The sequence below is a fragment of the Oncorhynchus masou genome, chromosome 32, assembly GCF_036934945.1.
Source record: "Oncorhynchus masou masou isolate Uvic2021 chromosome 32, UVic_Omas_1.1, whole genome shotgun sequence".
Classification (NCBI taxonomy): Eukaryota; Metazoa; Chordata; class Actinopteri; order Salmoniformes; family Salmonidae; genus Oncorhynchus; species Oncorhynchus masou.
The window spans coordinates 37,644,703-37,656,744 of NC_088243.1; the positions used below are offsets into that span (position 1 = coordinate 37,644,703).

The 12,042-nt window shown below is 47.5% G+C and overlaps 1 protein-coding gene across 1 annotated transcript in view; it reads left to right on the forward strand.

Annotated features, from left to right (window-relative positions):
• The window catches only part of greb1 (growth regulating estrogen receptor binding 1), a 45,733-nt gene that overhangs the window by 21,485 nt on the left and 12,206 nt on the right, over positions 1-12,042 (forward strand). Inside the window, exons 13-18 of the mRNA XM_064954061.1 lie at positions 4,864-5,073; positions 5,518-5,715; positions 6,215-6,395; positions 6,523-6,712; positions 6,833-6,969; positions 8,993-9,347. Coding sequence (XP_064810133.1) covers positions 4,864-5,073; positions 5,518-5,715; positions 6,215-6,395; positions 6,523-6,712; positions 6,833-6,969; positions 8,993-9,347 — 1,271 coding nt within the window. The remainder of the gene's footprint in view (positions 1-4,863; positions 5,074-5,517; positions 5,716-6,214; positions 6,396-6,522; positions 6,713-6,832; positions 6,970-8,992; positions 9,348-12,042) is intronic.

Sequence of the window (12,042 nt, forward strand, 5' to 3'; positions counted from 1 at the left end):
TTTTTGTAGGGGTTAATACATTTTCCATAAGGGAAGATCAAGTCTGAAATGTGCATTTCCTGCTTCTCATCAACAAAACTGTGATCAAATGACACCTGTGCACAACCCACCTGGATGCTGAGAAAGTGTGTGTGTGTGTGTGTGTGTGTACCCATCTTAAATTTTATGGATTGGTTTCATATACATATTTTCTAAGTGCTCTGAGGGATTTACACTGTACACTGTTTACTGTATGTACAGTTGAAGTTGGAAGTTTACATGCACTTAGGTTGGAGTCATTAAAACTCGTTTTTCAACCACTCCACAAATGTATTGTTAACAAACTATAGTTTTGGCAAGTCGGTTAGGACATCTTGTAACGGCGTTCTTCGTTTGTCGAAAGAGAGTCGGACCGAAATGCAGCGTGTTTGTTACTCATGTTTATTAGTGAAAACAAATAACGAAACTATACATGAAATAACGAATAAATACAAAACAACAAAACGGAACGTGAAACCTATTACAGCCTGACTGGTGAAACTAACACAGAGACAGGAACAATCACCCACGAAATACAAAGCGAAACCCAGGCTACCTAAATACGGTTCCCAATCAGAGACAACGAGAATCACCTGACTCTGATTGAGAACCGCCTCAGGCAGCCAAACCTATTTAACACACACCCCTACTCAGCTACAATCCCAAGTACTACAAACCCCGATACGAAAATACAATACATAATAAATCCATGTCACACCCTGGCCTGACTAACTAATAAACTAAAACACAAAATACTAAGACCAAGGCGTGACAGAACCCCCCCCCCTAAGGTGCGGACTCCCGAACGCACCTCAAAACCATAGGGAGGGTCCGGGTGGGCGTCTGTCCATGGTGGCGGTTCCGGCTCCGGACGTGGACCCCACTTCATAAATGTCATTGTTCCTCCCCTTCGCGTCCTGGGATAATACACCCTCACCGCCGACCATGGCCGAATAGTCCTCACCCAGACCCCTACATAACAGAGGAGCAGCTCGTGACTGAGGGGCAGCTCGGGACTGAGGGGCAGCTCGGGACTGAGGCAGCTCGGGACTGAGGGGCAGCTCGGGACTGAGGGGCAGCTCGGGACTGAGGGGCAGCTCGGGACTGAGGGGCAGCTCGGGACTGAGGGGCAGCTCGGGACTGAGAAGAAGCCCAGTACTGAGAAGAAGCCCAGTACTGAGAAGAAGCCCAGTACTGAGATGAAGCCCAGCCAGGCAGTTGAATCCGGCAGATCCTGGCTGACTGGCGGATCCTGGCTGACTGGCGGATCCTGACCGACTGGCGGATCCTGGCCGACTGGCGGATCCTGGCTGACTAGCAGATCCTGGCTGACTGGCGGATCCTGGCTGACTGGCAGATCCTGGCCGACTGGCGGATCCTGGCTGACTAGCAGATCTGGCAGATCCTGGCTGACTGGCGGATCCTGGCTGACTGGCGGATCCTGGCCGACTGGCGGATCCTGGCTGACTAGCAGATCTGGCAGATCCTGACTGACTGGCGGATCCTGGCTGATCCTGGCTGACTGGCTGATCCTGGCTGACTGGCGGATCTTGGCAGACTGGCGGATCCTGGCTGACTGGCTGATCCTGGCTGACTGGCTGATCCTGGCTGACTGGCGGATCTTGGCTGACTGGCGGATCTTGGCAGACTGGCGGATCCTGGCTGACTGGCTGATCCTGGCTGACTGGCGGATCTTGGCTGACTGGCGGATCCTGGCCGACTGGCGGATCCTGGCTGACTGACGGCTCTGGCTGCTTCATGCTGACTGACGGCTCTGGCTGCTCCATGCTGACTGGCGGCTCTGGCTGTTCCATACAGACTGGCAGCTCTGGCTGCTCCATGCAGACTGGCAGCTCCTTGCAGACTGGCACCTCTAGCTGCTCCATGCAGACTGGCAGCTCTGACTGCTCCATGCAGACTGGCAGCTCCTTGCAGACTGGCAGCTCTAGCTGTTCCATGCAGACTGGCAGCTCTGACTGCTCCATGCAGACTGGCAGCTCTGGCTGCTTCATGGAGACTGGCAGCTCCTTGCAGACTGGCAGCTCCAGCTGCTCCAAACAGGCAGGAGGCTCCGGCAGCGCTGGAGAGGAGAAAGGTTCCGACAGTACAGGAGAGGCGAGGCGCACTGTAGGCCTGATGCGTGGTGCTGGCACTGGTGGTATTGGGCCGAGGACACGCACAGGAAGCCTAGTGCGGGGAGCTGCTACCGGAGGGCTGGGGTGTGGAGGTGGTACTGGATAGACCGGACCGTGCAGGCGCACTGGAGCTCTTGAGCACCGAGCCTGCCCAACCTTACCTGGTTGAATACTCTCGGTTGCCCTGCCAGTGCTGTGAGGAGAAATAGCCCGCACTGGGCTATGTAGGCGAACCGGAGACACCGAGCGCAAGGCTGGTGTCATGTAAGCCGGCCCAAGGAGACGCACTGGGGACCGGCCGATACGCAGAGCAGAAATATACCGCACCGGGCTATGCACCCGCACTGGGGACACCGTGCGCACCACTGCATAACACGGTGCCTGCCCGGTCTCTCTAGACCCCCGGTAAGCACAGGGAGATTGCGCAGGTCTCCTACCTGACGCAGCCATACTCCCTGATAGCCCCCCCCCCCAATAAATTTTTGGGGCTGCTTTTCGGGCTTCCATCCACGTCGCCGTGCTGCCTCCTCATACCAGCGCCTCTCCGCTTTAGCCGCTTCTAATTCCTCCTTGGGGCGGTGATATTCACCAGGCTGAGCCCAGGGTCCTTTTCCGTCCAGTTCCTCCTCCCATGTCCAATTCTCCAAATGGTGTAGCCTCTCCCACTGAAGCTGCTTCTGTTGCCTCTCGTGTAGCTCCTGCCTGTTAACACGCTGCTCGGTCCGTGTGTGGTGGGTGATTCTGTAACGGCGTTCTTCGTTTGTCGAAAGAGAGTCGGACCGAAATGCAGCGTGTTTGTTACTCATGTTTATTAGTGAAAACAAATAACGACACTATACATGAAATAACGAATAAATACAAAACAACAAAACGGAACGTGAAACCTATTACAGCCTGACTGGTGAAACTAACACAGAGACAGGAACAATCACCCACGAAATACAAAGCGAAACCCAGGCTACCTAAATACGGTTCCCAATCAGAGACAACGAGAATCACCTGACTCTGATTGAGAACCGCCTCAGGCAGCCAAACCTATTTAACACACACCCCTACTCAGCTACAATCCCAAATACTACAAACCCCGATACGAAAATACAATACATAATAAACCCATGTCACACCCTGGCCTGACTAACTAATAAACTAAAACACAAAATACTAAGACCAAGGCGTGACACATCTACTATGTGCATGACACAAGTAATTTTTCCAACAATTGTTTACAGACAAATTATTCCAATTCCAGTGGGTTAGAAGTTTACATACACTAAGTCGACTGTGCCTTTAAACAGCTTGGAAAATTCCATACAATGATGTCATGGCTTTAGAAGCTTCTGATAGGCTTTTTTTAAGTCAATTGGAGGTGTACCTGTGGATGTATTTCAAGGCCTACCTTCAAACTCAGCGCCTCTTTGCTTAACATCATGGGAAAATAAACAAATAAATCAGCCAAGACCACAGAAAATTAGTTGTAGACCTTCACAAGTCTGGTTCATCATTGGGAGGAATTTCCAAACGCCTGAAAGTTAATCTGTACAAACAATAGTATGCAAGTATAAACACCATGGGACCACGCAGCCGTCATACAGCTCAGGAAGGAGACACATTCTGTCTCCTGGAGATGAACGTACTTTGTTGCGAAAAGTGCAAATCAATCCCAGAACAACAGCAAAGGACCTTGTGAAGATGCTGGAAGAAACAGGTACAAAAGTATCTATATTCACAGTAAAACGAGTCCTATATTGACATAACCTGAAAGGCCGCTCAGCAAGGAAGAAGCCACTGCTCCAAAACCGCCATAAAAAAGCCAGACTACGGTTTGCAACTGCACATGGGGACAAAGATTGTACTTTTTGGAGAAATGTCCTCTGGTCTGATGAAACAGAAATAGAACTGTTTGGCCATAATGACCATCGTTATGTTTGGAGGGAAAAGGGGGAGGCTTGCAAGCCGAAGAACACCATACCAACCATGAAGCACAGGGGTGACAGCATCATGTTTTGGGGGTGCTTTGCTGCAGGAGGGACTGGTGCACTTCATAGATAGATGGCATCATGAGGAGACAAATTGTGGATATTTTGAAGCAAGACATCAGTCGGGAAGCTAAAGCTTGGTCGCAAATGGGTCTTCCAAATGGACAATGACCCCAAGCATACTTCCAAAGTTGTGGCAAAATGGCTTAAGGACAACAAAGTCGAGGTATTGGAGTGGACATCACAAAGCCCTGGCCTCAATCCTATCAAAATTTGTGGGCAGAACTGAAAAAGTGTGTGCGAGCAAGGAGGCCTACAAACCTGACTCAGTTACACCAGCTCTGTCAGGAGGAATGGGCCAAAATTCACCGAACTTATTGTGGAAAGCTTGTGGAAGGCTACCCAAAAATGTTTGACCCAAATTAAACAATTTAAAGGCAATGCTACCAAATACTAATTGAGTGTATGTAAACTTCTGACCCACTGGGAATGTGATAAACCCTCTGACCCACTGGAATGAAATAAAAACGGACATAAATCATTCTCTCTATGATTATTCTGACATTTCATATTCTTAAAATAAAGTGGTGATCCTAACTGACCTAAGTCAGGGACTTTTTACTAGGATTAAATGTCAGGAATTGTGAAACTGAGTTTAAATGTATTTGGCTAAGGTGTATGTAAACCTCCCACTTCAACTGTATTTATCTCACCATATTGTATGTGTGTGCCAGATGGTGATGTAGATGTGTTGCTGGGAGGTGCTGCTAGGGAGAGCAGGAGCCATCCGCCCCCCCTGTCCAGCAGTCAGGAGTCCACAGGAGACAGCAGCCCAAGAGACAGACAGACGGACAGAGCTACATGCAGCCCCAAAGAGCCAGCCACAGACAGACACACAGACAGCCCCAAAGACAGAGATGAGAGCCACAAGGACTCCTGCTCAGGTGAGATATATGCAATCTGTGTGGAGAGAACATCATGAAATGTGCGTAGTTTGAAAAGCTACATGCTGTAGAATTTCATGTGAAGTGGCGAGATGTGTTTGTAATACGTTTTGTGCGTACGTGTGTTGAGTTTATGACATTGTACATATGTGTAGTCTGTCCAAAATCTGTGTGTGTGTGCATTGTGTTTATACATTTGTGTGGTGTCTAAAATGTGTGCTTCCATGTGTGTGTATGTACATTTGCATCTCACGTGTATGTGTTTCCGTGTGTGTATGTACATTTGCGTCTCACGTGTATGTGTTACCGTGTGTGTGTGTAGAGTACCGCGTGGAGTGGCGGGAGGTGCGGCCCATCCAGTTGTCGGTAGCCAGGAAGCTGCTGTCCCATGTGTGTGTGTGTATACATTGTGTCTAATATGTGTGTTTCCGTGTGTGTGTGTAGAGTACCGCGTGGAGTGGCGGGAGGTGCGGCCCATCCAGTTGGCGGTAGCCAGGAAGCTGCTGTCCCACGTGTGCGCCATCGCCGACTCCAGCACTCAGAACCTGGACCTGGGCTCCTTCGACAGGGTCCACTTCCTCATCTGTGTCCCTCCATCTGAGGTCACCTTCCAACAGACCGTACTGCATCTCTGGAACTCGGGTAAGATCCCTCCTCTCTTCCTCCTATTCTTCCTTCTCTTTTCTTTCACTTCTGTTCCAGATATCAACACATTCCTCTTCTCCCTCTCTTCCTCGTTCTCCTCCACTTTCATCTCACAGTTCAACAGACTCTCCTCTTTCTCCTCTTCGTTCTCCTCCACTTTCATCTCACAGTTCAACAGACTCTCCTCTTCCTCCTCTGCCCCTCCCCTTTCTCCTCCTTCCCTCCTTCGCCTCAATCCCTCTGAGGTGTCTTCCAGGAAGTTGTCTTCCGGTCTCGTCCTCCTCCTCGCCGATGTCGATGAAGTTGTCTTCCGGTCTCGTCCTCCTCCTCGTCGATGTTGTATAGAGCCCCTTTCTGGTGTATTGTAGAATCGTTGAGAAATGTGTTCACTCGCGTTACTCAAATCTTCAACTGGAACAAACTGGTGTCATGTGTGTGTATGTGCACATGTGCGTCCGAGCTTTTGTGTGTGCTTAATCCCTGTCTGTGCGTGTAGGTGTCCTCCAGCAGCTGGGGTTGGAGCAGGAGTGTCTGTCTCAGAGAGAAGCTGAGCACTACGTGGTCAAGATGGACCAGGAGGCGAGGGCGCGCATTGATGACCTCATACAGGAAGCACACAGGAACTCTAACACACTCTACATCGTGGTCCACGACCACGCACACTGGGACATCAGCAGGTGTGTGTGCGCTTTGTGTTCTTTTTTTTTGCTCGCGTGTGTCTGCGTGAGTGTGTCTGCGTGAGTGTGTCTGCGTGTTTGTAACGTGACCATAACGTACAGTATATATATACTCCCTGTCTCCCAGTGGGCCGTATGGTGCCAGCGTTGGTGACTCCGGCAGTGGGTTGGTGGACAGCCTGCTCAACTCCCTTCAGATCAGAGATGCCACCAACATCCTGACTCTCCACGTCACCTCGTTCCCCTTTGCCCTGCAGACACAACACACACGTATCAGTCCTTACAACGAGATACACTGGCCCTCTGCTTTCAATAACGTAAGATATTCACACACACACACACAGACCCACACTGACACAAACACACACATAGTCACAAACAGACACACACTGTTGTCTCAAGCTGTGTGTGTGTGTGTGTGTGTGTATATGTGTCAGGACATGGATCTGTACCATGAGAAGACGCGGTACTTTGGTGTGTCGGAGCTGCTGGACTCGACTCGTTCAGGCAGCGGTCTGCCTCTCCTCCGCTACGACAGCTCCTTCGAAAGCATGGCCTCTGTCCTGGAGGAGAGGTAACACACACACTCATCATGCATACTGTACACACACACTCATCATGCATTCTGTACACACACACACACACTCATCATGCATACTGTACACACACACTCATCATGCATACTGTACACACACACTCATCATGCATACTGTACACACACACTCATCATACATACTGTACACACACACACACACTCATCATACATACTGTACACACATACACACACTCATCATGCATACTGTACACACACACTCATCATGCATACTGTACACACACACACACACACACACTCATCATACATGCTGTACATACACACACTCATCATACATACACAATCACACAGGTACAGAAAATTAACACAATTAACTGTATATGCAAATATACAGTAAATGGAGACGCCAGTGTTGTAGTACTCGAGTCTCAATTTTCCTGATTTGTGACTCAGACTTGGCCTCGCCTTCTCGTGACTTGTATTTGCACTTGGACTGGATAGGCTATGATAAGCAGAATATTATCAGCACTAGATGCGCAGCGCAGCGAGGGTCTTGTTTTGTTCCGCAGTGGGAGGGACAAGCCACATCCGACCGGCACACAGCCTACATCAGCTGGTGAGCTGTGGGGGAGCAAGCGATGAGTGAGGGCAGACAGGCAGGCTCCGCTCAGACACCGCCTCCGACCATTGCACATTGCTCACGCGACTCTCTTGCTTCCCTGTTGCTAACCAGTCACCAGCCTTCTAGTTAGCTACCATGCAGCCAATGACCAAAACGTCCTCTTTGGCCTCATGGGTGGAATGTTATTAATATTTAATTTTTTGGGGACGAAAATGTTGTGTTTCTATGTCAAACAGTTGTATTATATTTCAGTCTTTTGTGATGTATATGAAGTGTAGTATTGGGATGCAAAATCAAAATGGTATACATTAAGTCTATATCTGACATGCTGTCTTCTTTTTCTAAGGCCATAACCGTGTGTGTTGAGGTCTATACTTTTGTTTCAACGTAGATTTGTGTAAGACTACCGAGAAACACTATGTGACCCTGATTTAGCCCACTGCGGTAAAAGGTTAAGAAACACAAGAAACGATAGCATTGAATTGAATAGTAAAAGAACGGTCTCGCTTTTTTTTGGTCCGTCGCCCCCTTGAGTATAGACAGTCGGCTGTGTCTTCTCGCTCCCTTCCACTTTCCCCACTGCGTCCCGTAGCCAGGTTCTGACAAGTCTCCCTCTATTCTACACACCGTACGGCCCTTTTCTCACCATTCAAAACATTAGGACCCATGTGACCGATGCTACATTATTTGCCTTTCTAGCGTACATTGGCGGGCCACATTTTACATGCATAAACGGTATCGCAGGCCGTTCTAAAAAGGAGGCCTCTTGCGGACTGTACCGCTAACCATTTGTTTAGGCCAACATTTGTTCAGCCATTTTACCTAGCTAGCTAACACCCTGGTAACTTCACCAGTAGTGGCTTATACCCGAATGCAAACATTTGGTGGCACAGAAAAAAAGGAAAAGGGATAGCAAACAATTTATTGACTAAATAAATCCTCTTGCCACTGACTACACTATATCTAACTGGGTAAATTACTTTATTTTGAGTTTGTGTGGATCCTGTGAATCCAACTTCAACAGGACCAGGAATCAAGCACTGGGACTCAGACTTCAGCCCTAGGGACTCAACCATTTATTTAACTAGGCAAATCAGTTAAGAAGAAATTAGTATTTACAATGACAGCCTACTGGGGAACAGTGGGTTAACTGCCTTGTTCAGGAGCAGAACAACAGATTTTTACCTTCTCAGCTCGGGATTTGATCCAGCAACCTTTTGGTTACTGGCCCAATGCACTAAACACTAGGCTACTTGCCGCCCCATTGGTGACTCAGACTTGGTCTCGAGCACAAGGTACTTGGGACTCAACTCGGACTCAAGGTTTAGTGACTCGACTACATCACTGAGAGAATCACAATTGATTTATCGAAATAACACAAGAATGTAGCAAATAACAAAATGTATCAATCCCCTGTCCCAGGTTCCCCAAGCTACACAGTGCTGTGATCCGGACCCAGGTTCTGGTCCAGCACTACTGTGTGGCTCTGATGGCCGTGTCAGGTCGGCCTGGCTCAGGGGGGCGGAGCATACATAAACACACCTCCGTCGAGACGCTGGAGATAGTCCAGAGTCTGCTCAGCTCCGCCCAGCGATGCCCCACCCACCACGGTCACATGGTGCTGCTACGGATCCCCTCATTGGCTCTGGCAGGGTGGGCTCACCAGCGGCTGGCGTGGGTCAGACAGAGACTGGGGCTGGGGGAGCGCTTTGAGATCATCCTGGGAAACCCCAGCCAAGCCCTCAGCGTAGGACAGAGCTTCACTGAGCGCATCAAGGTAGGGGATAAACCACTGGACAACTGGATGAAGAGTTCTGATTTAAGATCAGTTTTGCCGTTGGCTTTTAGATCACAATGAATAAGATTACACGGACAGAGACCTGATCCCGGATCAGGTCTCTAATCTGAGACACTTGATACATACAGATCCTGGTTAGCAAGATGACAGTTACTTGACATGATTGTAAAACAATCTCAATATGGGGAAGGTTACAAATATTATAACATTATTAGTAAAAACTGTTGAAAATGAATGAAAATGATGTTGGATTGCTGGTGTTGGTATGGGCTACCATGATGGTGTGCTGTTAAGAACACAGGGGGAGGAGTACAGATTAAAAGGGCTAACCCGGTCAAATGGTTAAGGGAATATACAGTACCAGTCCAAAGTTTGGACACACCTACTCATTCCAGGGTTTTTCTGTCATCAAGGCAAAGGGTGGCTACTTTGAAGAATCTCAAATATAACATATATTTTGATTTGTTTAACACTTTTTTTCAGTTACTACATGATTCCATATGTGTTTTCATAGTTTTGATATCTTCACTATTATTCTACAAAGTAGAAAAATGTAAAAAAAAAAATAAAGAAAAACCCTTGAATGAACGTTTGACTGGTACTGTAGGTGGGATGGTAAGATGTTTTTTCTGTTCAATAAAACATCCAGGTAAACACCAAGGTAGAAGAGCTATACATTACATATCAAACATTTGAATAACTCTACACATTTCCCTCGTCATTCTTCCGGTCCATTAGGTAGCCACTGATTGCCTTCAGGTGAGTCCATTTTAAAGGGATCGTCACTAGGTACCACAGCCACAAAGTCTAATTATGTCTAAACCCCACCTATTTCTATTATTTGATCTTCTTGAAATCTGATTTGAACCCTAATCTTAAAGGGAAACTTCACAATTGTTCAACTTCATATTCATCATCTCCAGCACCACCCCAACATCAACATATGTGATAATGGCATGTTTCTATGTTTTGTGGTAAAAAATATAGGGAAATAAATGGAAAATAAGTGTTTCCAATGACATCATTGGTGTGCGTCGTGTGATTTCGACCAATTGTGAGTTGGCATTGCCTACTAATTGGTTGATGATGTCGTTGGAAACACTACACTGTCTTTTTTTCTACATAACAGAAATGTGCCATTTTCGCATACAGTGCCTTCCAGGAAGTATTCAGACCACATTACTTTTTCCACATTTTGTTACGTTACAGCCTAATTCTAAATTGCATTAAATTGTTCTTTTTTCCCCCTCATCAATCTAGACACAATACCCCAAAATGCCAGAGCAAAAACAGTTAAAAAAATATATAATTTTCAAACGTATACAAAATAAATACATTTAACATCACATTTACATAAATATTAAGACCCTTTACTAAGGACTTTGTTGAAGCAACTTTGGCAGCGATTACAGTATCGAGTCTTCTTGTGTATGACACTACAAGTTTGGCACACCTGTATTTGAGGAGTTTCTCCCATTCTTCTCTGCAAAACCTCTCAAGCTCTGTGAGGTTGAATAGGGAGCAATGCTGCACGGACGGCTATGATGTTGGGTTGGTGCTTGAGATGATGAATATGTACATTTCCATCTGACCACACTGCTAACCGTATGCCTAACCATAACCTGAAATTAAAACCAAAAATCAAACATTTGTTTTCATGGATCTTTACAGTATATAGCCAATTTGAACTTTGTGGCTGTGATAACTAGTGACAACCGTTTAAAGGTTGAGTGGGTGTGGCAGAAGATCTGCCTCTGGAACAGGAAGTGGATGGGATTGGTTGGTGGGAAACTAAGTCAATATGAGTGGCAGAATTTTCTACTGCCACCTTAAATATGCTGCATATTTTAATTACAGGAACTGATGTCCATTAAGTGTGCTAGTGTAAGTGGGTGGGGGGCTGGGCTGTAGGGGAGGGAAGATGCTCCCGGAGCCACCCATCAGCAGGTGGTGGAATAGCTTGGGTAACTGGTCGCATATGGAATACCACAGGAAGTCGCTCTGGTGGGGGGGGACGGGGCAGAACACTGATGCGGTTTAATGGAAACTGGAATGGACTCGTGGGCACAATGGAAGCCAGGGTGTTCTTGGGGGGCCAGGCTAGTCGCTTCGACTCGGACTGGTGCAGACCTGACAAAATGGGAATGACTTAGGATCTGGGACTGCAGAAGGTACAATACCGGATCCTGGGAATAAGTGAGGTAGAATTTGGGACGGGGAACTTTTTGATAAAGGACTTGGAGAGGGACTGACATAAGTGGGGACGAGGGAGATGCAGGTTATATGATTGTTGGTAGGCTAGAGATCTCTTGTTGTCCATACACTCGATTTTCCGCTTTATTGCCTTAATTTTCTCCCGGAAGGGGAGCGCTCAGTCGGCTGGTGATCTGTTCTCCATTGCCACCACGATAGCCTGATCGGGCTTGAAGGACCATGTAAAAACTGGTAGGCTGAAAAGACTGTATTCGGGTGGATTGCTGGTGTTGGTATGGGCTACCGTGAATAATATAAGTGGGAGGGTAACACCAAGGTTGAAGAGCTATACATTACATATCAAACATTCCAACACTACACATTTCCCTAGTCATGCTTCCAGTCCATTAGGTCGCCACTGATTGCCTTCAGGTGAGTCCATTTAAAGAGTGAGTGGGTGTGACAGAAGTCCTGCCTCTGC